The following is a 26,931-nucleotide window of genomic DNA, read 5'->3' as shown; positions in this document are numbered from 1 at the left end:
ATATGTCTATTCTTCTCTAATGTGATGTCAGTTATGGTCATTAGGGTTGGTATTCTGGGGAAGAGTAAATGGGGAAATCATTCCTAGGAATGATAATAAGAGTGCAGATATTCAGTTATCCATTACACCTTAAAATGTGCTGTGCTATCCCTCCAGGTCCTTTGCGATCCTTTGCTATATTCCAGTAGCTGCTGGAATAAGGTTAAATGCAAGATGCCCTACAAAAGAGTCCACATTTTTCCAGAAAAGGTGATTGTAGGGAAGGACGGTCTGTCCTCCACCTCACTGTGATGTCACACATCACCTCACTAACTCTGAAAAGTCCACCTAAAATTGAATGGCAAGTGGCAACTTTGCAAGGCAAGGTGGATAGAAAAAGTATAACAGCTGTCTGTTTCTCAAATTCCATCACTTGAGGGATATGGAGTAATAAACCCATTTAGGTTTCCCCTGATGGCACTCTAACCTTTGCATTACTGAAGTAAATTAGAAGATGCTAGTGAGAGATGTAGTCCTGGCTACCTTCTCCCTGTCTCCGACTTGCATTGGGTTCCTGGGAAAATTAACGCTGTTCATGGTGTATGTCTGCATCTTCATTTCTCAGTCCTAGCAAAAGAAGTTGTGGACATGATCCTCACACACCTGACTGTGACCAACTCAGTGACACTCCTCACACAGGGTGTCCCTGTGGTGATGTTTTTCTATGGAATAGAATATAGTCTGGGTGACTTGGGTTGCCAGATTTTTATCTGCTTCAAGAATGTGACCCAGCATCTTACCATGAGCACCACGTCTCTTCAGGATGTTCCAGGACGTCACCATCAGTCCCAGGACACCTGCTGGGCCCAACTCAGATGTCGGGCCCCCAGTGAGTCCTTCTCTCCTTCCTCTTCTTCTGGACTCTCCACCTCTTCATGTATACTAATCTGTGGGCCATGAGGTAGGCCCTGTCCTGTTTCATCTCTTCTGTGTAGCATACAGGAGGACACACCAAGAAACATAGAAATCAATGACAGATTTTTCTTCTGATTTTCAGGAAACTATTCAAACTCAATAATAGTAGTAGTGGTCATAACATTTATTAAGTGCCTTAATGCTTGCAACTACTCTCTTTGAGATATATTCATTCATTCATTCAATAGTATTTACTGAGCACTTACTATGTGCAGAGCACTGTACTAGCTCTTGGAATGTACAATTCGGCAACAGATGGAGACAATCTTTGCCCATTGCCGGGCTTACAATCTAATCGGGGGAGTCAGACAGACAAAAACAATAGCAATAAATAGAATCAAGTGGATGCAACACCTCATTAACAAAATAAATAGGGTAATAAAAATGTATACAAATGAGCAAATGAGCACAGTCCTGGGGGAGGGGAAGGAAGAGGGGGAGGAGCAGAGGGAAAGGGGGGAAAGGGGGCTTAGCTGAGGGGAGGTGAAGGGAGGGCAGAGAGGCAGCAGAGGGAGCAGAGGGAAAAGGTGAAGCTCAGTTTGGGAAGACCTCTTGGAGGAGGTGAGCTCTCAGTAGGGCGCTGAAGAGGGGAAGAGAGTTAGTTTGGCGGAGGTGAGGAGGGATGGCATTCCAGGATAGCGGGAGGGCATGGGCCAGGGGTCGACGGTGGGATAGGTAAGAACGGGGGACGGTGAGGAGGTGGGCAGCAGAGGAGCAGAGCGTGTGGGGTGGGCAGTAGAAAGGGAGAAGGGAGGTGAGGGAGGAGGGGGCAAGGTGATGGAGAGCCTTGAAGCCTAGAGTGAGAAGTTTTTGTTTTGTGTGGAGGTTGATAGGCAACCACTGGAGGTTTGTAAGGAGGGGAGTGACATGTCCAGAGCGTTTCTGCAGGAAAATGATCTGGGCAGCGGAATGAAGAATAGACTGGAGCGGGGAGAGACAGGAGGAAGAGAGATCAGAGAGAAGGCTGCCACAATAATCCAGCCGGGATATTATTAGAGCTTGTACCAGCACGATAGCCGTTTGGACGGAGAGGAAAGGGCGGATCTTCGCGATATTGCAAAAGTGAGACTGGCAGGCTCTGGTGACGGATTGGATGTGTGAGGTGAAGGAGAGAGCTGAGTCAAGGATGACACCAAGGGTGAGGGCTTGAGAGACGGGAAAGATGGTCGTACCATCCATAGTGACAGGGAAGTCAGGAAGAGGACAGGGTTTGGGAGGGAAGATAAGGAGCTCAGTTTTGGACATGTTGAGTTTTAGGTGGGGGGCAGACATCCAGGTGGAGATGTCCTGGAGGCAGGAGGAGATACGAGCCTGAAGGGAGGGGGAGAGAATAATAATAATAATAATACTAATGTTGGTATTTGTTAAGCGCTTTCTATGTGCAGAGCACTGTTCTAAGCGCTGGGGTAGACATAGGGGAATCAGGTTGTTCCACGTGGGGCTCATAGTCTTAATCCCCATTTTACAGATGAGGTAACTGAGGCACAGAGAAGTGAAGTGACTTGCCCACAGTCACACAGCTGACAAGTGGCAGAGCTGGGATTCGAACTCATGACCTCTGACTACAAAGCCCGTGCTCTTTCCATTGAGCCACGCTGCTTCTCTGGGGCAGAGATGTAGATTTGTAGAGAACAGGGGCAGAGATGTAGTTTTGTGTGTCATCTGCATAGAGATGATAGTTGAAGCCGTGGGAGCAAATGAGTTCACCAAGGAAGTGAGTGTAAATGGAGAACAGAAGAGGGCCAAGAACTGACCCTTGAGGAACCCCTACAGTTAGAGGATGGGAGGGGGAGGAGGAGCCTGCAAAGGAGCCCAAGAATGAATGGCCAGAAAGATAAGAAGAGAACCAGGAGAGGACAGAGTCTGTGAAGCCAAGGTGAAATAAGGTGTGGAGGAGAAGGGAATGGTCGCCAGTGTCAAAGGCAGCTGAGATGTCGAGGAGGATTAGAATAGAGTAGGAGCCATTGGATTTGGCAAGAAGGAGGTCATGGGTGAGCTTTGAGAGAGCAGTCTCAGTAGAGTGGAGGGGACGGAAGCCAGATTGGAGGAGGTCCAGGAGAGAATTGGAGTTAAGGAATTATAGGCAGAGAGTGTAGACGACTCATTCTAGGAACTTGGAAAGGAAGGGTAGGATGGAGATAGAGCGATGGATAATTGGAAGGGGAAGTGGGGTCGAGAGAGGGTTTTTTTAGGATGGGGGAGACATGCTCCTAAACAGTCCTGAAAACCTCAGGGACTAGCCATTCCTCAGGCCAGAGCTGACAGAATGGCAGAGAGAAAGCTAAGCTGCATAGCCTAGTGGAAAAAAGCACAGGCCTGGGAGTCAGAGGAACTGGATTCTAATCCCCAACTCTGCCAGTTGCCTGCTTGGTGACCTTGGGGAAGTCTTTTTAATTCTCTCTGCCTCAGTTTTTTCATATGTGAAATGGGGATTAAAGAACTGTATTCCCTCCCCTTTATTCCATGAGGCTCAGTGTGGGACAGGGACTGTGTCCAACTTTGTAGCTACTCCAGTGCTTGGCACATGGTAAGCACTTAATAAATACCATCATTAAAATTATGTCTGGCTTTAGGCATTGGTAGAACATTTGATATCCCTTCTCTTATACTGAGAGATGAGACCAGTAATTAAACCCTCTTTAATCTTTACTCAGGAACTCATATTTGACATCTATTTCATTCCTTGGTTAATTCAGTGTTCAAAATAACTTAGAGGATGATTTGCCACAGGGAAAAAGATGTGTTCCTTTTTGGAGATTTCTGTGACTCCCAGTCCAGGCAGTGTCACAGCCACAGCAAGTGACACAGTAATGACAGATCTGTGGGGAGGTGAGCTTGCCCCATCCTGTCCTTATAACTGCTGCCCTTGCTGGGCCCTTTCAGCCTTAGTGAAGCACAAGGTCATCATGGAGCATCAAAGTGGAAGCAGGGACCAGCCCAAGTGAGTATGTCCTTCTTTGTCAATCTGTGTATGGGTAGGGGATTCTGAAAGTGTGAGAGAGTGTGTGTTGTTCAGGTTCCCAGATTCTGAATCTAGAAGTGCTTTTATGTTGGGAAAGGAAATCAAATGGAGTTTGTGTTTGTGTTTCCAGCTGAATCCTCAATATTTCTGCACTGGAAGGATGTTGAAAAGGGATCATTCTTTCATTCATTCATTAATTCATTCATTAGTATTTATTGAGCGCTAAGTATGTGCAGAGCACTGTACTAAGCACTTGGAATGTACAATTCGGCAATAGAGACAATCCCTGCCCAGTGACGGGCTTACAGTCTAATCGGGTGAGACAGACGGCAGAGCAAAACAGAACGAAACAAAAACAAGACAACATTATCACGATAAGTAGAATCAAGGGGATGTACACCTCATTAACAAAATAAATAGGGTAATAAATAAAATATACAAATGAGCACAGTGCAGAGGAGAGAGGAAGGGAGGAGGGGGAGGAGCAGAGGGTGGAGGGGAAGCTGAGGGCAAAAAGGGGAGCTCAGTCTGGGAAGGTCTCTTGGAGGAGGTGAACTCTCAGTAGGGTTTTGAAGAGGGGAAGAGAGTTAGTTTGGTGGAGGTGAGGAGGGAGGGCATTCTGGGATAGTGGTAGGACATGGGCCAGGGCTCGACGACGGGATAGGCATGAACGGGGGACAGTGAGGAGGTGAATGGCAAGGAGCAGAGTGTACGGGGTGGGCAGTACAAAGAAAGGGAGGTGAGGTAGGAGGGGGCAAGGTGATGGAGAGCTTTGAAGCCAAGAGTGAGGAGCTTTTGTTTTGTGCAGAGGTTGACAGGCAAACACTGGAGGTTTTCAAGAAGGGGAGTGACATGCCCAGAGCATTTCTGTAGGAAGATGATCCCGGCAGTGGAATGAAGACTAGACTGCAGTGGGGAGAGACAGGAGGAAGGGAGATCAGAGAAAGGCTGAGAGAATAATCCAGGTAGGATATTATTAGAACTTGTACCAACACGATAGCCATTTGGATGGAGAGGAAAAGGCGGATCTTGGCTATATTGTAAAGGTGAGACAGGCAGGCGGTGGTGACGGATTGGATGTGTGGGGTGAATGAGAGAGCTGAGTCAAGGATGACACCAAGGTTGCGGACCTGTGAGATGGTAAAGATGGTCTTGCCGTCCATAGTGACAGGGAAGTGAGGGAGAGGATAGGGTTTGGGAGAGAAGATAAGGAGCTCAGTTTGAGAAATCATCATTATAATAGTCACAAAAATAACTATAGTTAAGTGCTTGGTAGGTGCCAAGCGATGTACTAAGCACTGGGATAGATGTAAGATTAATCAGGTCAGACATAGTCTCTTTCCTGCCTTGTGCTCACAGTCTAAGGGGGAGGGAGAACAAATATTTAAACCCCAAAACCCCATTTTATAAGTAAGGAAACTGAGGAACAGAGTAGTTAAGGGACTTCCCCAAATCGCACAGCAGGCTAGAGACAGCTCCAAGTTTAGAGCCAGGTCTTCCAATTCCCAGGCACGTGGTTGTTCCACTCAGGCATGTTATTTCAATATCTCTGAAGTCAGTACCGTACAAAGCTGGATTCAGGCATACGGCAGCTCTGATCTGGAAATGAGATGCCGGTACTGTCATAGGTGGGTCATCCCTATGTTCACCATGCTGTATGTTTTACCCTGGACATCCAGTGTGGCAATGATGTCATTCAGAAGTCCATCTGAGTCCCCCCCCCCACCCCCACCCCAAGCCCAGGAACCTGGAGTGTTTTTTCTCAGGGGAACTCTGTTCCCTTCCCTCCTTTCTCCAGTAATTATAATGGTATTTCTTAAGCACTTACTATGTGCTAAGCACCGATCTAAGTGCTGCAATAGACATAAATTAATCAGGTGGGATGCAGACCCTGCTCCACGTGGGGCTCACACTCTTAATCCAAATTTAACAGAAGAGGTAACTGAGGCCCAGAGAGGAGAAATTATTTGCCCATGATCTCACAGCAGATAAGTGGCGGAGGCGGGATTAGAATGCATGACCTTTTGACTCCCAGGCCCAGGCTCTATTAACTAAGCCACGACACTCTCAGTTCTTAGTTAACACAGGAGCCCCCTCCACCTTGAGTGTGCTATGCTTCCCTGAAGGCCCTCAAATAATAGCAATGATAACTGTAGTATTTGTTTTTGCCTATTATGTGCCAAACACTCTGCAAAGGGCTGGGGGTAGACCCAAAGCAGACAGAGATCTCATTCCACAAAGGGCACATAGTCTAAGAAAGAGAACAGGTTTTTAGAGAAAAGGTAACTGATCACAGGTATAGTTAATTACTTGCCCAAAGTCATATAGCAGACAAGTGGCAGAGTCAGGATTAGAACTCAAATCCCCAATTTCCCAGGCCTGGGCTATTCCCACTAGGTCAAGCTGCCTCCCCTTCTTGTTCCTAAGGTGGCGCCCTCACTCACATTAATGTCTGATGACAGGCCTCATACTACAATAACTGTGGTACTTGAAAGCACCTATTGTGTGTCAAGCACTGTACTTAGTCCGGGGGAAATTACTATCCAATTATACACAGTCATTGTCCCACATAAGGCTAAGAGTCTAAGGGAGAAGAAGAATGAGGTATTTAATTCCCAATTTACAGGTGTGGCACAGCGAAGCTAAGTGACTTGTCTAAAGTTACTTGGCAGGCAAGGGGCAGAGCTGGGATTAGAAAATCCAGGTCTACTGTGTACCAGTCCTGTGTTCTTTCCACTAGGCCAAATGGCTTTCCTAAACATACCACAGTCTCTCCATGGGAGTGAGCTATACGCATTCAGTCTTGCTTATATCCCACAATGTTTCCTAGGCCTAGAAATTTGCAGTTTTTCACTGGTTTTCAAAGGATTCTGAAAAATATTTCTCTGTCCCGGACTCTTTCCAAAGCAAAAACAAAAACCGCGGGGGCAGCGGGGGAAAAAGGGGAGTAGAGACAATCTGGATGTGAACAGAAGAGTGCTGGAGTCTAGAAACATTCACACACTGGAGTTTGGGGTGGAAGGGAGAGATGGGTTTTTCTCCCCATTTGAGGAGTCCGGGTGGCGATGGGCATGGAGAAACAGCAGTCCTGCCTCCCAACCCATCACATAGCAAGGACAGTGTGGCTGGGACAGGAAGGATACTGATCTACTGAGAAGCAGCGTGGCTCAGTGGACAGAGCCCGGGCTTTGGAGTCAGAAGTCGTGAGTTCGAATCCCAGCTCTGCCACTTGTCAGCTCTGTGACTGTGGGCAAGTCACTTAACTTCTCTGTGCCTCAGTTACCTCATCTGTAAAATGGGGATTAAGACTGTGAGCCCCACGTGGGACAACCAGATTCCCCTGTGTCTACCCCCAGTGCTTAGAACAGTGCTCTGCACATAGTAAGCGCTTAACAAATACCAACATTATTATTATCTTCATTTTTTCAGAAACATTATCTCCATCTTTTGGTCTCCGTGTCTCACTGTGACCCAACTATCATCTAGGAATGGGGTTTTTAATAAAGCTTCTGCTGAGATGCAACTGCACCAACTCCAAACCTCTCCCACAGCAGAGACAGTAGGCATGGGGATGGGGAAGGGTGAATTTTCTCTCCATTTGTAATAAAGTTTTAAGAAAGTTTCAGATCCTATAGGCAAAGACCAACCCCCACCCGCCCCTCACACCCACAGCTACTTGTAAGTGTGGCCTCTGGAATCCCCACTCCATTACAGGTAAACTACTTTTCATCCTTGACCTTTTCCTTTCCCGCTCTCTCCTCCTCCTCCTTTATTACGGAGACCTGGCTCACTCCTGAAGACACGGTCTCCACCGCTGCTCTCTCCAGCGGAGGCCTCTCCTTCTCCCATTCCCCCAGACTCACCGGAAAGGGAGGAGGTATCGGCCTCCTTCTCTCACCCCGATGCCGCTTCCGCACTATCCCTCCCTCTCAACTTTCATTCATTCATTCATTCAATAGTATTTATTGAGCGCTTACTATGTGCAGAGCACTGTACTAAGCGCTTGGAATGAACAAGTCGGCAACAGATAGAGACAGTCCCTGCCATTTGACGGGCTTACAGTCTAATCGGGGGAGACAGATAGACAAGAACGATGGCAATAAATAGAGTCAAGGGGAAGAACATCTCGTAAAAACAATGGCAACTAAATAGAATCAAGGCGATGTACATTTCATTAACAAAATAAATAGGGTAATGAAAATATATACAGTTGAGCAGACGAGTACAGTGCTGAGGGGATGGGAAGGGAGAGGGGGAGGAGAAGAGGGAAATGGAGGGAAAAGAGGGTTAAGCTGCGGAGAGGTGAAGGGGGGTTGGAAGAGGGAGTAGAAGGAGAAGGGGAGCTCAGTCTGGGAAGGCCTCTTGGAGGAGGTGAGTTTTAAGTAGGGTTTTGAAGAGGGGAAGAGAAGTAGTTTGGCGGAGGTGAGGAGGGAGGGCATTCCAGGACCACAGGAGGATGTGGCCCAGGAGTCGACGGCGGGATAGGCGAGACCGAGGGATGGTGAGGAGGTGGGCGGCAGAGGAGCAGAGTGTGCGGGCTGGGCATCCTTCCCCTCCTTTGAAGCCCAAATCATTCGCCTCTACCACCCCCTCCAGATACTTGTAGCCGTCATCTACCGCCCTCTGGTCCCACCACCGAATTCTTCAACCACCTTGACCCCTTTCTCACCTTCCTTCTCTCTATCTCTCTGCCCACTCTGATCCTCAGAGACTTCAACATCCACACTACTCCTCTGTCTCCCGCCTGCTATCTGCCTCCTCGACTCTGCCAACCTCCTGCTCCACCACACTTTGCCCACTCATCAACTTGGTCACACCCTTGATCTTGTCATCTCCTACTGCTGCACTATCTCCTCCATCACCAACTCTGAAATCCCTCTCTCAGACCATAACATTCTCACCTGCCTCCTCTCTCACACTCTCTCCCCCTGCAAATCTGTACTACTCCCCCACAGAGACCTCCACTCTCTTGATCCCATCCATCTCTCCAAAATCATCTCTCCCCACCTTACCCCCCGTCCTCTCTTCCCACTCTCGATGATCAGGTTACTGGTCTAAACTCCACCTTCTCTACTCATCTCAACTCACTCATCTCCCTTTCCCTCCTCCGCTCTCACTCCACTAACCCACAGCCCTGGGTTACTGCCTCTGTCCGCCTCCTACACTCTTATGCTTGAGCTGCTGAGCGATGCTGGCGAAGGTCCAAGCACCAAGCCAACCTTATCCATTTCAGATTTATCCTTTCCTGCCTTAACTCTGCCCTCTCTTCCGCCAGGCAAAACTACTTTTCTTCCCTCATTGACGCCCATGCCCGACACCTCCGCCAATTGTTCCAGACCTTTAATTTTCTCCTCAGGCCCCCTGTTCCTCCCCCTCCCCCATCCCTCACCCCCAACGATCTGGCCACCTACTTCATCACAAAAATTAACACAATCAGATCTGAGCTCCCCAGAGTCACCCCTCCCCCTTCTGCCTTCCCCCCGCCAACCCACTCCCCTACTTTCCCATCTTTCCCTGCAGTATCCTCAGAGGAGATCTCCTCCCTCCTCGCAAATGTCACCCCCTACACCTGTGCTTTGGACCCCATTCCCGTTCCCCTTATAAAAACCATTGCCCCTTCACTCCTCTCCTCTTTATCTTCTATCTTTAACCGCTCACTCTCCAATGGCTTCTTTCCCTCTGCCTTCAAACATGTCCATGTCTCCCCCATCCTAAAAAAAACCCTCTCTCGACCCCACTTCCCCTTCCAGTTATCGCCCTATCTCCCTCCTACCCTTCCTTTCCAAGCTCCTAGAACGAGTCGTCTACACTCGCTGCCTAGAATTCCTTAACTCCCATTCTCTCCTGGACTCCCTCCAATCTGGCTTCCATCCCCTCCACTCTACCGAGACTGCTCTCTCAAAGCTCACCCATGACTTCCTTCTTGCCAAATCCAATGGCTCCTACTCTATCCTAATCCTCCTTGACATCTCAGCTGCTTTTGGCACTGTAGACCATCCCCTTCTCCTCCACACCTTATCTCACCTTGGCTTCACGGGCATTGTCCTCTCCTAGTTCTTTTCTTATCTTTCTGGCCGTTCATTTTCAGCCTCCTTCACAGGCTCCTCCTCCCCCTCCCATCCTCTAACTGTAGGAGTTCCTCAAGGGTCAGTTCTTGGCCCTCTTCTGTTCTCCATCTACACTCACTCCCTCGGTGAACTCATTCGCTCCCACGGCTTCAACTATCATCTCTATGCAGATGAACACAAATCTACATCTCTGCCCCGTCCTCTCTCCCTCCCTTCAGGCTCGTATCTCCTCCTGCCTCCAGGACGTCTCCACCTGGATGTCTGCCCCCCACTTAAAACTCACTCAACATGTCCAAAACTGAGCTCCTTATCTTCTCTCCCAAGCCCTGTCCTCTTCCTGACTTCCCTATTACTGTGGATGGTACGACCAGCCTTCCCTTCTCTCAAGCCCGCACCCTTGGTGTCATCCTTGACTCAGCTCTCTCATTCACCCGACATATCCAATCCATCACCAAGGCCTGCCGATCTCACCTTTATAATATCACCAAGATCCACCCTTTCCTCTCCACCCAAACGGCTATCTTACTGATACAGGCTCTCATAATATTCCGGCTGGATTAATGTGTCGGCCTTCTCTCTGATCTCCCTTCCTCCTGTCTCTCCCTGCTCCAGTCTATTCTTCATTCTGCTGCCCGGATCATCTTCCTGCAGAAACGCTCTGGAGCTTGTCACTCCCCTTCTTAAAAACCTCCAGTGGTTGCTATAAACCTCCTCACGAAACTAAAACTTCTCACTCTAGGTTTCAAGGCTCTCCATGACCTTGCCCCCTCCTACCTCTCCTCCCTTCTCTCTTTCTACTGCCCACCAGATAGGCTCCGCTCCTCTGCTGCTCACCTCCTCACCGTCCCCCGTTCTCCCTTATCCCGCCATCGACCACTGGCCCACGTCCTCCCGTTGTCCTGGAATGCCCTCCCTCCTCACCTTCGCCAAACTAACTCTCTTCCCCTCTTCAGCGCCCTACTGATATCTCACCTCCTCCAAGAGGCCTTCCCAAACTGAGCTTCACCTTTTCCCTCTGCTCCCTCTGCTGCCTCTCTGCCCCCCCTTCACTTCCCCTCAGCTAAACCTTCTTTCCCCCCACTTTCCCTCTGCTCCTTCCCCTCTCCATTCCCCTCCCCTCAGCACTGTGCTTGTCAACTCGTTTCTATATATTTTTATTACCGTATTTATTTTGTTAATGAGATGTACATCCCCTTGATTCTATTTATTGCTACTGTTTTTGTCTGTCTCCCCTGATTAGACTGTAAGCCCATCAATGGGCAGGGATTGTCTCTATCTGTTGCCGAATTGTACATTCCAAGTGCTTAGTACAGTACTCTGCACATAGTAAGCGCTCAGTAAATACTATTGAATGAATGAATGAGTGAATGATCCCTAGAACATCTTCTCCAGTGGATCGGCATCCTACAGTACTGCCTGGAACGATGGGGAGAAATGTCTAACTAATAATAATAATAATAATGTTGGTATTTGTTAAGCGCTTACTATGTGCCGAGCACTGTTCTAAGCGCTGGGGTAAACACAGGGGAATCAGGTTGTCCCACGTGGGGCTCACACTTAATCCCCATTTTACAGATGAGGGAACTGAGGCACAGAGAAGTTAAGTGACTTGCCCACAGTCACACAGCTGACAAGTGGCAGAGCTGGGATTCGAACTCATGAGCCCTGACTCCAAAGCCCGTGCTCTTTCCACTGCGCCACGCTGCTTCTCTATCGTTTTATGTTTCCCACCTGCCAGCGTTTGAGGAGGTAGCAGCAATTACCACTTTGGGGGTTACCCTGAAAGGTGCTCTGACCTTTGCAGTTCTGAAGAAACCAAGAAAATGCAGCTAAGTGATGTTGTCTTGGCCACTTTCTCCCTCTCCCTCCCTCTCCCACTGTAATTGGACTCCTGGGGAACATAACACTTTTCACAGTGTACATTTGTATCCTCATTTATTGGCCTCAGCAGAGGAAGTCCAAGGACCTTATCCTAACACAACTGACAGTCATCAACTCAGTGACACCTCTCACCCAGGGGGTCCCAGTGTTGATGTTCTTCTTTGACATGGAGAATAGTCTCGGTAATGCTGGGTGTCAGACCATGACCTACACCAGGAGAGTGACTCGAGCTCTTACCATTTGCTCCACATGTCTCCTGAGCATGTTCCACATGGTTACCATCAGTTCCAGCACCTCCTGCTTGGCCCGACTCAAATACCGGGCCCCCAAGTGCATCCTCCCTTCCTTCCTCTTCTTCTGGATCCTCCACCTCTTCTTGTATGCTAATCTGAGGAAAACCATTGTAGCCAACAAAAACATTAATCTCACAGTTAGTAAGTATAATCTAAAATACTGTTCCAGTGTATTCTGGATGACTAATTTAACTGGTGTTGCATTTCTACGTGTTATTACCTCCCGAGATATCTTCTTTGTGCTCCTCATGACCCGGGCTAGTGTTTACATGGTGATTATGTTGCATCAATATTACAGGCAAGTCCAGCACATCCATAGCACCAGCCTCTCTCCTAGATCCTCCGCAGAGAGCAGAGCCACCCAGACCATCCTGCTTTTGGTCACCCGCTTTGTGTCCATATATTGGATCACCAGCAGCATCACACTCTCTTTCAATTTTGTGGAGGAAAACATCAAGCTGAATAATACTGTAGCTTGCCTGGGTGCTTGTTACTCATCTCTCTGTCCATGGGTGCTGATTGGCAGTGATCCCCGGGTCCCCAAACCCCAGTGTTTCCTCAGGAATGTTCAAGGTCCATCCCCACCTCCGGCTCTCACTTATGGACAACAGACCAGCTCCTCACCCTGTTCTCTGTCCACAGCCACAAGGTAAATTCAAAGAAATAATTCAAATTCTGGGACCAGACTCTCCCCTGGGAGTCCATTGTGCTTGATTCCAAAGAGCAAGGACCTCTAGAAATTCCCATGAGAAAAGTGCATGGAAAGCTATGTTCTCTCCCTCTCAGTCCCACTTGGGTTGAATTGATTTTCTAAAATGTCTCCACACCATGTTCAACTCCATTCCCTGGATGGAGACAGGTGGTACTTCAGAGGCTGATCCACACAGTGGGTAACTGCTGCAGGGAGCCATTTTTAAGTTCAGGAAGCAACATTTACACATCCTGCCTCCATTTTCCCACCCAGCTATCTTTTCCCTCCTGCATTTCTTCTTCTCCACAAACTCTATCCAATTTTCCTGGGGAATGAGTTGGGAACCAAATTTTGTTGGCAACATTTCCTGATTTCATTTCCAGAGAAAGGAAAGAATGGGAAATTGCTCCTGTTGATCTCTGGGAAATATGATCAACTGGAAAAGTAGAAAATGGTGGTCAGTATCACTAATAATAATAATAATAATGTTGGTATTTGTTAAGTGCTTACTATGTGCAGAGCACTGTTCTAAGCGCTGGGGTAGACACAGCGGAATCAGGTTGTCCCACGAGGGGCTCACAGTCTTAATCCCCATTTTACAGATGAGGTAACTGAGGCACAGAGAAGTTAAGTGACTTGCCCAAGGTCACACAGCTGAGAAGTGGCAGAGCGGGGATTCGAACCCATGACCTCTGACTCCAAAGCCCGTGCTCTTTCCAGTGAGCCACGAAGTTCATTGTGTCACATGTCAATATACTACTTTGTTCTCTGGGATGATGCTCGAATACAAACAGGTAAAGACTTCCACTCTACCTTAGAGCTTCCTCCCTTTTCCACTTATGATTATAATCATTAAGGTATTGAAACTGTCTGGCATAATCTCCCTAAAATCTCCCCTGCTCCTCTCCAGTCCCTTACTTCTCCTGCCCCCATTTTGACTTTCTCAAATTGTCCGACAATATCTCAAGAGGAGATCTCTTACTTCCTCTCAAAATCTACCCCCTCCACCTTGCCTCTGAGCCCATCCCTTCATGCCCTTTCAAAACACTTGCCACATACCCTCTTATCGCCATCTTCAACTCTTCATTTTCCAGTAGCCTCTTCCCCACTACTTTCAAACACGGTCCTGCATCCTATATCCTGATAACATCCTCCTCTGACCCACGACTCCCTCCACTTATTGCCCCTTCTCCTGCCTACCATTCTTCTACTTCCTGAGTGAGTTGTCTATGCCTGCTGCCTCCACCATAACATCCAAAAATTAACTCTTTGATGTCCTCAAATCTGGTTTTGCCCTCCTTCAATCCATAGAAACTAAGGTCATCAGTGCCATCCACTTGCAAAAATCAATGGCCTCTATTTCATCCTAATCCTGTTCAACCTTTCTGTTGCCTTTGACACAGTGGTCCAGTCCCTTCTCCTTGAAAGATTATTAAATTGGGCTTCACTGACATTGTCCTCTCCTGGCTCCCCTCCCATCTCTCTGACCACTCCTTCTCAGTCTCTTGCAGTCTCTTCCTCTGACTCCCACTCTCTAACTATGGGACTCCCCTGAGACTCCATACTGGCTCCCCTTTAATTCTCCATCTACACACACTCACTTATAGAATTCATTTACTCCCAGAGATTCAACTACCATCTCTATATGGAAAATTCCCAAATCTAAATCTCTAGCCCTGACCTCTCTCCTTCTCTGCAATCTTGCAGATTTGGCATAAAACCTACTGCCCCAGTAATGTTACTATGAAGATCTCTTACCAAGTAAATAGAGATTATTAAATCCGTACACGGGGTGTCTGTGTACTCTCTGTCTTACTCCAAATGAGCACAATCAAAGGTACAATGTATGATTTGCCTTTGGGTCTCCATCATTTAATTCCACTTTCCCATTCTACTCTCCTCATCTAGGGCCCCCCAGCTTGTTCTCTGTCCCTCCCAGGACATCCCTCTAAATGTACCTTGCTTTCAGTTCCCTCACATCCGTCAATCAAGCACTATATTAACCACTTGGGAAAGTACAACTGTACAATACAATCAACAACAATGCGATTCAACAGTGCAATATAGTGCACTGTCCCCTTACTCCCACTGTTTTTCAGCCTTGTCACTCCCACCTTCCTGATATCAGAAAAACTGCAGTTCTCCTGACATTCAAAGCCCTTCTAAAATCCATCATCTTCTAGGGAGGCTTCCCTGATGAATCCCCATCACTCAAAATCACAAATGCCATTTCTCACATTTACAAACATATTTATGCCCAACTTCAACACTTTTACATATAAGTTTATTCACTTGTACATTCAACTATGTATCTTGACTATCCTATCTGTAACTATGGAAAGATAAAGACAGATGAAGGGTGGGTCAGGACTGGATAATAAGATCCTGGGGCTACCTTTGGGCACCCAATCTCAGGCCTACAAAAGTCAATGGGCACTGGACTGCTACAGACTGTTACATACCTTGAGTGGCTGTTTGGGATTTAATGATGGGGAGAGGGGTCATCTCTGCTGTGCCAAGGATTGGGGCTGCTAGAATTTTCCTCAATCCAGACTGTCAGAGTTTAGAGTAATCTTGATGGGCCAACATTCTGAATGCCTCCAACTCACCTCAGACTAGAGGTGAGCTCTGAGCTCAGTCCAGTTCTGACCCACCCTTCATCTGTCTTTATCTTTTCATTTCTTCCTTAATATAAAGAGACAAGAGGGTTGCACACAAGGTGGAGTGGAGAATGAGCTGTTAGTTTCTTGTCAGAAGAAGCGAATAGAAAGGTGAGGAGGGAAGCTCCTGGAAGAGATTTCAAGCCAATGGGTGACCGGGAGAGGACCTTGAGGGGGAAAGAGATATGACTCAAGCACCTGTCCTTCTAGTGAGAGAGGCAGGTGGTCATAAATCAATTACTATACCCAGTATGAAAGAACCATATCTTCAATGCACATAATAAAGACAAAACAGAATAATTAAATAAATGAATAACAATATGAACTAATATAAACTTGACTGTTAAAGAGGGTGATGGGGCACGGGGACCAGATAAGTGAGGTTAGAACTCTAGGGCTAGGGAACATTTCTCCTTTCCATTCTACCTCCCCAGATGCTTAGTAGAGTACATTTCATGCAAAGGGTGCCCCATAAAGATAATGCTCGCTAATTCCTCAAGGGGGACATGGCTTTTTAAGAGGGTTTTGATAGTGGGGGTCGGGGCCATGTCTTAGTGGACTCGGTGGGGACAAAATCTTTGAACAATAGGGTTAAGGCAAGGGTTTGCACAAGGGATCAGAGAAGTGAGAGTTAAGAAAATACAGTTAGAATATTAGGTAGGTAGGAACACAGGTTTATGGTGGAATAAAAAAATGACTAAGGAAACAGGGTGGAGAGGGTTAAAGTCAAGGAAAAAACGGGGTGGCCATTACAGGTCTTGGATATTTAACTCATTCCTCGGATAGATCAATGTTTACAATATGTGGAGGATGATTTGCCAAAGGAAAAGATGTTTGTTCTTTGGAGATTTCTGAGATTCCCACTCCGGACATTGTCACAACCACAGCGAGTGAGGCAGTAATGACAACTGTGGGGAGGTAAGCTCACACCATCCTGTTCCTATAACTGCTGCCCTGGGTTGGGCTATGGAGCCATAGACAAGAGCAGCACATCACTGAGCGGCAAAGAGGGAGTTCAGATAGGTCCAGGTGAGTGTGGCCTTACTTGGTAGCCAGAGAAACTAGAAGAGGCTAGGGAATGAGAGAGACACAGAGAGAGAGAAAGAGAGAGAGAGAGAGAGCATGGTTTCCATGCTACAAGATTCTGAGTCCTGAGGCTGTGGCTATAGAAAGAGATAACTGAAAGGAGACTATACGTATGGATGGGTTCCCAATGTTTATGCACAAGAAGAAGGGTGGAAAGGGATGAGAAGATAGCTGAAGGAGTGGCAATTTTACTATTTCAGTATCACTGAAATCAATATCTCATACGCCCGGATTCAGGCAAATGGCAGTCCCGATCTGGAAACAAAATTCTAGTCCTACTTTAGCTCAGCTGCCCTGACCCACATCACATTGTGTGCTTTATGCTGGTCATACAGAGTAACAGTGATATTATTTAGAAGTCCACTTGAGCGCCTCAAATCCCAGAACCTAGAGCATTTCTCTATGTGTGATGGAGGGGGAACAGAGGAGACTGACCCTCTCCCTTCTTTCTCCAGAGTTTTTCAGTGCCCCTCCTAGGTCTCTGTTATCCCAGAATTCCCTTCCTGCTTGGCTGGAGGAGTCTGAGCACAGCCAAGGTTTCAATCACTGCTGCCCCGAGCCATGTCTTAGCCACTATAATAATCACACTAATGATAATAGTATTTCTGAAGTAATGACCGTGTGCCAAGCACTCTGCTAAGTACAAGGGGTAAATTCAAGTCAGTCAAATCTAATACAGTCCCTGTCTCACCAGGGGCTCACAGAAGTACAGGTATCTCTCTCCATTTAACAAATAGTAGAAACAGAGACAAAGATGAGTTATGACTTGCCCAAGGTCACGCATCAGCTGGGTGGTAGAGCAGGGGCTAGAACCCAATTTTCCTGACTTCTAGTCCTATGCTCTTTCCCCTAGGCCATGCTACTTCCCATATCCATTGCTGCATCATGAAACTGCTTCCTCAGTCACTTAAAATCTAATAGTGGCCTTGATACCATCTTCTCTTTAGAGGAGTCAGCAGGACACAATTTATTTTGGCTAAATCCCCCAGTGCTTCCTAGCCCTATCAATCTGCTGGTTCTTCCCCAGGTATAACCTAAATCATTGTCTGTTAATGGTTACCTGCTAAAATTCCCATTGCAGATGTTTTTTATTTGCATTCTTTGAAGTCCTTGAAACTTTCACTTTCACTGCCTCTCCATGTGTCCAGCCATGTTTAATGTCTCATCTTTTGCACTACACCAAAGGATTATATTGAATCAAGTCAGTAAATAGAATGTTTCCACGGTTGAAAATAATTAATTTTGTGAAATAAAATCAACTTGGAGGGGTTTTTTTGTTATTTGTGCTTTAAGAAATCACCCTATAACATCAGTTCAGAAAACAAGGTAACATTCATGTAACTTTAAGAAGCACGTAGCATTTGAATCGACTTTATAAAATATACAACAGTTCCCCTTAATCCTAATTGTTTTTCACCAGTCTCCAATTGCCCTTTTCATTAGCATTCACTCTGATTTCTCCCTAAAAAAAATGAATTTAATTTTTACCCTCAATTTTTAAAAATAGTGACTCTTTTTCTCTTCACTCCTAAAAAATGCCTTTTTTTTAAAGTTTTCTTTCCATCTTCTGACTCCCCAAACTTTTGTCTACATCCTAGCTTTCTCAGTCTAGAGCTCCCTTAGTTCCTGCTTTCTTGGGCCATCACCCTCCAAACAGCTATCTTTGAAAAGGGGCTCACCTGTTGTAATCCAAAGAATAAAGTTTTGGGTCCTATCGCTAACTGTCCTGTAAAACTGGGGCACATTCAATGGATAGGTATGTTGGGCAGCCAAGTAAAATCTGTCCTTTGAATCAAGACTCAGTTTACCCACTAGGGACCAATAACAATAACAAATTCCTTACCTCAATCATTTTATCTTTTATTCAAGTTCTTATTTAGATTTTAAAGTGCTCCATTTTTTCAGGTTAGTAATAGTTGAACTGCAATTTTGCTATTCTGCTTCTATTTTAATTGACTTATACTGATTGGATTTTATACTTCAGGTTACTATTTCTGGCATTCAAATTCACAGGTTATGTTTCTCGTCCTTTGTCTATTGTCAGATGTGCTACTCTTCATTTGACTTGTTTGTATATGTGACTGTTTCAGTTCCTGTATTTCTCTCGCCATCGCAACAATGTATGAGGAATATATCAATTACCTTCACTGTTAGTGACTGTTATAAGATTTTTAAGGATTAAATTATTTTTCCATTCTCATTCTGTTTTTATTTTCTTCGTTGATGAACCTTAAGCAAATGCTGATTATCATCTAACCTATAAGCTTTGGTGTTCTTATTTCCCTTTAATAGTATATACAATTGGCCACTTGCCAGCTGTGTGACTTTGGGCAAGTCACTTAACTTCTCAGTGCCTCAGTTCCCTCTTCTGTAAAATGGGGATTAAGACTGTGAGCCCCACGTGGGACAACCTGATTCCCCTGTGTCTACCCCAGCGCTTAGAACAGTGCTCGGCACATAGTAAGCGCTTAACAAATACCAACATTATTATTATTATTATTAATTGGTAAACTCTGATATATTTTAAGATTCAAGTCTAATTCATTTAGCTCCAGAGTTCTTTTGGCAGGTCCACCTTAATTTCACCAAACCTTGTATTATTCTTCTTGATGGAATGCACTAGTGACCACAAGTGCTGCCTTTACTTCATTTCAATATCACTATTTAACTTGTGCCTATGGCGCAGAGAATGTGATACTGAGGGCGGAGGGATCAAACCACAAAAAACATCAATTGAGATCCCTCCTCTTTTAAGAGTTTACAATCTAACCCTTTAGGGCTTATTTCTAGAAAGGTTTCAGATGTTTCATATTCTATCTATGATGTTACATAGAACTTGAGTTTCCTGATATCACTGACTCCTTCTAGTCTCAGATAGAATAGAATCAGGGAGGGATTTATCATTCTGCAACCTCTTCCTGCCTCTCCCCACTCGAGTCCATACTTCACTCTGCTGCCTGGATCATCGTTCTACAGAAAAGTTCAGCACGTGTCACCCCCCCCCCACACCCAAATCAAAAATCTCCAGTGGTTGCCTATCCACCTCCATATCAAACAAAAACTCCTCACCTTTGGCTTTAAAGCACTCCATCACCTCATCCCCCTCCTACCTCGCCTCTCTTCTCTCCTTCTACAAACCAGCCCACACACTTTGCTCCTCTGGTACTAATTTTCTCACTGTGCCTTGATCTTGCCTGCCTCACAGCTGACCCCTGGCCCACATCCTACCTCTGGCCTGGAACACTCTCCTTCTTCAAATAGGCCAATTACTCTCTCCTACTTCAAAGCCTTACTGAAGGCTCGTCTCTTCCAAGAGGCCTTCCCAGACTAAGCCCCAATTTTCCTCAACTACCACTCCCTTCTGTGTCACCCTGACTTGCTCCCTTGGCTCTTCCCCCCTCTCCCCACCCCAAATCACTTACGTATATATCTGTAGTTTTATTCATTCATATAGATGTCTGTTTATTTGTATTGGTAGACTGTGAGCCCGTTGTGGGCAGAGATTGTCATTCTTTTTTGCTGTATTGTACTTTCCCAAGCGCTTAGTACAGTGCTCTGCACACAGTAAGCACTTCATAAATACAATTGAATGAATTAATTCATGAACCATTGGTGCTATTACCAATGAACCATTATTTATTAGCTGAATTTCTTAAAATAGAGATGAAATTGCTATTTATGATGCAAATGTACATAATACATTTTGCATGTCTTTCTCCTTCATCAAATTTACTTTCCCAAGTGTTCTGCGTAACAGTAAATGTTCAATAAATACCACTCATTTATAGATTGCCAACCCCTGGTGGGCATGGACCATCTGTGTGGCTCTGTTGTTCTCTCCTAAGTGTTCAGAATAGTGCAGCGCTCAGTTCAATCTTTAGTTTCCTGGAGGTGAACAATTAATCCAGTGGAAGCATTGCTTTTAAAATTTATTTGGCAAATTGCCATGCTTTCAGCAAAGAAATTGAAGTTGTATGTGATTCATGAGAGTAATTCAATTTTTTTAATAATGGTATTGGTTGAACAATTACTATGTGCCAGGCACTCTACTGAGCGCTGGGTAGTACAAGATAATCATGTCCCACTTGAGGCTCACAGTCTTAATCCCCATTTCACAGATGAAGTAGCTGAGGCACAGTGAATTTAAATGACTTGCCCAAAGTCACGTGGCAGACAAGCGGCAGAACTGGCATTAGAACCCAGATCCTTTTGACTCCCAGGTCCCTCCTCTATCCATTAGGCTGTGCTGCACACATTCTCCTGTTACTTTCTTTAGCTAATTTTCTATTCTGAACTCCACTCAACCTTATCTGTTTTTCACTCATTGCAAAAAATAAAAAGGTTTTTTGTCACACATTTGCAGACTGCATCACTATTGAGTTGAGCTCACTTCCGGGTCACTTTTGCCAAGAAAAATTCCTGTCAGGTTGTGTATTCCAGTGTATTCATATATTTTGGGAAGCATTAAATTTATTCTGTCAGAAATATCTCTTGACCCTAAAAACCACTAGCCACAAGGAGCACTAGAAGAAAAAAAAATGCACTTACTTGATTTTACTGACAGAAAATCTTCCCTTGCTTTGTTTCTGAAAAACTGTTATCCCACACTTAGTTCTGTAGCTATACACTGGGGTCTTGTAGGGTCTGTCAGCAAAGCTGCCACTGATTAGAGCCATTAACTCTAAAACTGCTTTGTTATATTATCTTTTGGAATATTACCATCATCCAAAGTTCCTCCTTTTGATTTCAGTTACTCAAGGGGAGAATTCCCTTCATTTTTAGAACTTCTATGTTGAGATGCCAGTCATCTGTGTTCATATCTGACAGTCAGGTAATCTTCAGGTAATCTGACCCCTGCTCAGTGCCTGTACCTTGTTGGTCATTATAGGTGCTAATCCATCAACCTGTGGTATTCTTTTGTGTGTGTTTATTATATGCAGATCACTGCACTAAATGCTTAGGATAGTAAAATACAGGAGAGTTGATTGAAATAATCCCTGACTCCGAGGATCTTGCAATCGAATGGTGGAGATAGATATAAAAATTAATTTCATTAGGAGAGGCAGCAGACTATAAGGATAGTCACATTTTTATTTTCAGGAACGAGGTTACCTCCATCACACCTCCAGCTGCCAGATATGGTGGTCTGGACATGACATCAGAGTGCATTAGGACCTGAGGGGGGAATGTAAAGACTGTAGAACCAGTGGGGTCCCATGGGATCCTCCCATAATTACATAAAAATCAGCATAATTTAGTCAAACGATAAGCCATCATCCTGTTGCTTCACCTGGTCACTACTTCTTATTTATTGTTCATTGTGGTGCACAGCAGCCACTGTCCTGAAGACGATGTCAAAATGGCTTGAGATGTTCTCCAGTAAAAGTCCAGGTCATTTCCAGTCCTTTGAAGGGTTGGATGACCCCTGCTGGCATAAAGGTAAATGCAAGTTGGCTTACCAAACAGCACTCCTTTTTCTGGAAAGAGTGGCTGCTGATCTGACCTCACTGCACCAAGCTAATATTCATGACATAGACAATCCCCAGAACCCATTCTACAGTGGACTGGGGTCCTGTTACGCTGCCTGGTGTGGTTGGTAGAAAATATCTAATCACAGTCTTATGGTTCTCACATTCCAGCATTTGCAAACAGAGCAACAGTAAACCATTTGGTGGTTTCCTTCAGTGGAGCTCTGACCTCTGCAGTTCTGAGGAAAACTAGAAAATGCTTGGGAGATATGGCCTTAATAACATGCTCTATCACTCAGTTGGAATTGGGCTCCTGGGGAATTTAACATTGCTCACAGTCTACATCCAAATCTTCATTTCTCAGTCCCAGCAGAAGTCCACAGATGTAATCCTCACACAGCTGACAGTGATCAACTCAGTAACATTCCTCTCCCAAGGGGTCCCAGTAATGATGTTCCTCCTTGATATGGAGAATAGTCTCGGTAACGTGGGGTGTCAGATCCTGGGCTACACCAGGAGAGTGTTCCGGAGTCTTACCAGCTGCACCACGTGTCTCCTGAGCATATTCCAGGCTGTCACTATCAATCCCAGCACCTCCCGCTGGGCCAGACTCAAATACCGAGCCCCCAAGTGCATCCTCCCTTCCTTCCTCTTCTTCTGATCCTTCACCTCTTCTTGTATGCTAATCTGTGGAAAACCATTGTAGCCAACAAAAACATCTATCTCACAATTAGAAAGCATAATCTAAAATACTGTTCCAGTGTATTCTGGCTGAGTTATTTAACTGATGTTGCATTTCTAAGTGTTATTACCTTCAGAGATATCTTCTTTGTGTTCCTCATGACCTGGGCCAGCATCTACATGGTGATTGTGTTGCACCAACACTACAAAAAAGTCCAGCACATCCACAGCACCAATCTCTCCCCCAAATTATCTGCAGAGACCAGAGCCACTCAGACCATCCTGCTCCTGGTCATTTTTTTTGTTTCCATGGACTGGATCAACACCAGTATCACACTGTCTTTAAATTTTATAGAGGAAGATGTAAAGCTGACTGACACCGTAGTATATCTGATTATATGTTACCTTCCCTCTGCCCGTGGTTGCTGATTGGCAGTGACCCCCGGTTCCCAAGGCCCATTGTTTCCTCAGGTAGGTGAGGGACCTCCTTTCTTGGATGCCCCACCTCCTTCCCAAACTTCACATCGAAAAATCAGACCACTCATCTTCCCTTCTAGATCTTCTCCTCTTAACCTTTCTAACTTAGTTAATAATAACACTAGAATCCTCATTACAGAAATTCTCAACTTGTGTCATCATTTAATTCCAGATTGTAAGCTCGCTATGGGCAGGGAATGTGTCTGCTCATTCTGTTTTAACGCACTCTCTCAAGCACTTAGTTCAGTGCTCTGCACATAGTAAGTGCTCACTAAATACCACTGATTAACTGACTCCTTGTTCTGCTTCAACTTTCATGTTCCATATACAGCATGTCTTACTGATTCTTCCTCCTGGATCCTCTCCACCTGCAGAGCTACCATTCTGGTACCATCGCCAGTCATATTGCTTCTAGACCATTGTATAGGCCTCCCCAGTAGAAAACCTGCCTCTTGCCTCTCCTTTTTCCTATGTATGACTTCACTGGGCTGATCAATCTCCAGAAGTATCTTCTAACTGTGTCTTGATCTCACCTGTCCCGCTGTCGACCTTGACCCACATCATACTTCTGGCCTGGAATGTCCTCCCTCCTCATATCTGCCAAACAATCACTTCCCCACTTCAAAGCCCTATTGAAGGCTCACCTCCTCTAAGAGGCCTTGCCAGACTAAGCCCCCCTTTTCCTCAGCACCTCCTCCCTTCCGCGTCACCATGACTTGCTCCTTTTGCTCTTCCCCCCCATCATCGCCCCACAACACTTATGTATATATGTATATATCTATAATTCTATTTCTTTCTACTGATGCCTGTTTACTTGTTTTGATGTGTATATATCTATAATTCTATTCATTTGTATTGATGCCTGCCTACTTATTTTGATGTCTGTAAGCCCAGTGTGGGTAGGGATTTTCTCTCTTTATTGCTGAATTGTACTTTCAAATCACTTAGCACAGTGCTCAGGACACAGTAAGTGCTCAATAAATACGATTGAATGAATGAATGAATTCAGCCCATGTCTTTCCTCTCTCCAGAGCCTTCCACTGGCTCTCTTCCATCTGTATCTACTCACTTCAATTGCTATTCCCCAGGTCACTCTCTTTGTTCCTACGAAGCCAATCTTCTAACTGTACCTGGATTTCAATTATCTCACCTCTGTCTCCTCCCATCCCCAAATCTAAATCTCCAGTTCTCATCTTTCTCCCTTTTTGCAGTCTCACATTTCCTCCTGCCTTTAAGACATCTCTACTTGAATATCCCTAGAATCAGTGTAATATGAGATCTGAACTTTGCTCCTGAACAGTCCTGAAAACCTCAGGGACTAACCATTCCTCAGGCCAGAGCTGGCAGAATGGCAGAGAGAAGGCTAAACTGCATAGCCTAGTGGAAAAAAACACCGGCCTGGGAATCAGAGGAACTGGATTCTAATCCCTAATTCTGCCAGTTGCCTGCTGGGTGACCTTGGAGAAGTCGTTTTAATTCTCTGTGCCTCAATTTTTTCATATGTGAAATGAGGATTAAAGAACTGTTCTCCCTCCCTTTCATTCCATGAGCCTCCATGTGGGACAGGGACTGTGTCCAACCTTGTAGCTACCCCAGTGCTTGGCACATGGTAAGCACTTAATAAATACCATCTATGTAATTATGTCTGGCTTTTGGTATTGGTAGAACACTTATCTCTCCTTTTATACTGAGAGATAAGACCATTAATTAAGGCCACTTTAACCTTTATTCAGAAACTCATGCATGACATCTAATTCATTCCTTGGTTAATTCAGTGTTCAAAATACTTAGAGGATGATTTGCCACAGGGAAAGAGATGTGTTCCTCTTTGGATATTTCTGAGATTCCCAGTCCAGGCAGTGTCACAGCCACAGCAAGTGACACAGTAATGACAGATCTGTAGGGAGGTGAGCTTGCCCCACCCTGTCCCTATAATTGCTGCCCTTGCTGGACCCTTTCAGCTTTAGAGAAACACAAGGTCATCATGGGGCATCAAAGTGGAAGCTAGGACCAGCCCAAGTGAGTTTGTCCTTCTTTGTCAATCTGTGTATGGGTAGGGGATTCTGAAAGAAAGAGAGAGTGTGTTGTTCAGGCTCCCAGACACTGAATCTAGATTCATTCAATAGTATTTATTGAGCATTTACTATGTGCAGAGCAATGTACTAAGCACTTTGAGTGTACAATTCAGCAACAGACAATCCCTGCCCAATAACAGGCTCACAAGTTATTTCAGTATCTCTGAAGTCAGTACCGTACAAGGCTGGATTCAGGCATATGGGCACTCTGATCTGGAAACAAGGAGCCAGCCCCCTCATAGGTTTGCCATCTCTATGCTCACCATGATGTATGTTTTACCATGCTCATCCAGTGTGACAATGATGTCATTCAGAAGTCCATCTGAGTCCCCCCAAGACCAAGAACCTGGAGTGTTTTTTCTCAGTGGAACTCCACTGGACCCAAAGCAGACAGATTTCTCATTCCACATAGGGTGCATAGTCTAAGAAAGAGAACAGGTTCTTAGAGAACAGGAAACTGATCACAGGCATAGTTAATTACTTGCCCAAAGTCACATAGCAGACAAGTGGCAGAGTCAGGATTAGAACTCAAATCCCCAATTTCCCAGGCCTGGGCTATTCCCATTAGGTCAAGCTGCCTCCCGTCCTTGTTCCTAAGGTGGCTCCCTCACTCACATTAATGTTTGTTGACAGTCCTCATACTGCAATAACTGTGGTACTTGAAATCACCTACTGTGTGTCAAGCACTGTACTTAGTCCTGGGGAAATTACAATCCAATCAGACACAGTCCATGTCCCACACAGGGCTAACCGTCTAAGGCTGAAGAAGAAACAGGTATTTAATTCCCAATTCACAGGTGTGGCACAGAGAAGTTAAGTGACTTGTCCAAAGTTACCTGGTAGGCAAGTGGCAGAGCCGGGATTAGAAAATCCAGGTCTACTGAGTACCAGTCTTGTGCTCTTTCCACTAGGCCATACGGCTTCCGTAAACTGAGCTATACTCATTCTGTCTTGCTTAGATCCCACAATGTTTCTTAGCCCTAGAAATTTGCAGTTTATCATTGGATTTCAAAAGATGCTGAAATATATTTTTTAGTCCTGGGCTCTTTTCAAAGCAGAAACAAAAAACGCAGAGGCAGAGGGGGAAGGAGGGGAGTAGAGACAATCTGGACCTGAATAGAAGGGTATCAAAGTCTAGAACCACTCACACACTGGAGTTTGGGGTGGCAGAGAGAGATGGGTTTTTCTCCCCGCTTGAGGAGCCGGGGGGGCAATGGGCATGGAGAAACAGCAGCCCCGGGTCCCAACCCATCACATAGCAATGACAGCGAGGCTGGGACAGGAAGGGTACTGATCTTCATTTTTTCAGAAAAATTATCTCCATCTCTTGATCTCCGTGTCTCACTGTGACCAAACTATCATCTAGGAATGGGGATTTTAATAAAGCTTCTGCTGAGATGCAACTGCACCAACTCCAAACCTCTCCCACAGCAGAGACAGTAGGGACGGGGATGGGGAAGGGTGAATTTTCTCTCCATTTGTAATAAAATTTTAAGAAAGTTTCAGATCCCGTAGGCAAAGACCAATCAGATAATGTGGCTCACGTTAGGGTAACCAATGAGAAACCATATCTTCTAACCATAATGAAAATTAACCCCTTCAACTGAGTGGAGGAAGATCAGATAGAGGTGTCAG

The 26,931-nt window shown here is 45.5% G+C and overlaps 1 protein-coding gene and 2 pseudogenes across 1 annotated transcript; all 3 read left to right on the top strand.

Moving 5' to 3' along the window:
- Positions 494-1,121, top strand: ORNANAV1R-PS3361 (vomeronasal 1 receptor ornAnaV1R-ps3361 pseudogene; annotated as a pseudogene).
- Positions 494-14,997, top strand: LOC114808106 (vomeronasal type-1 receptor 3-like). Its single transcript, XM_029055586.1, has 3 exons — positions 494-602; positions 11,925-12,807; positions 14,949-14,997. The coding sequence occupies exons 1-3, from the start codon at positions 494-496 to the stop codon at positions 14,995-14,997; spliced, it is 1,041 nt and encodes a 346-aa protein (XP_028911419.1).
- ORNANAV1R-PS3160 (vomeronasal 1 receptor ornAnaV1R-ps3160 pseudogene) lies at positions 22,333-23,223 on the top strand (annotated as a pseudogene).

The sequence above is a fragment of the Ornithorhynchus anatinus genome, chromosome X5 (genome assembly GCF_004115215.2).
Source record: "Ornithorhynchus anatinus isolate Pmale09 chromosome X5, mOrnAna1.pri.v4, whole genome shotgun sequence".
NCBI lineage: Eukaryota > Metazoa > Chordata > Mammalia > Monotremata > Ornithorhynchidae > Ornithorhynchus > Ornithorhynchus anatinus.
The sequence above is the reverse complement of the archived record's forward strand: the minus strand, read 5'-3'. Positions and strand labels throughout refer to the sequence as shown.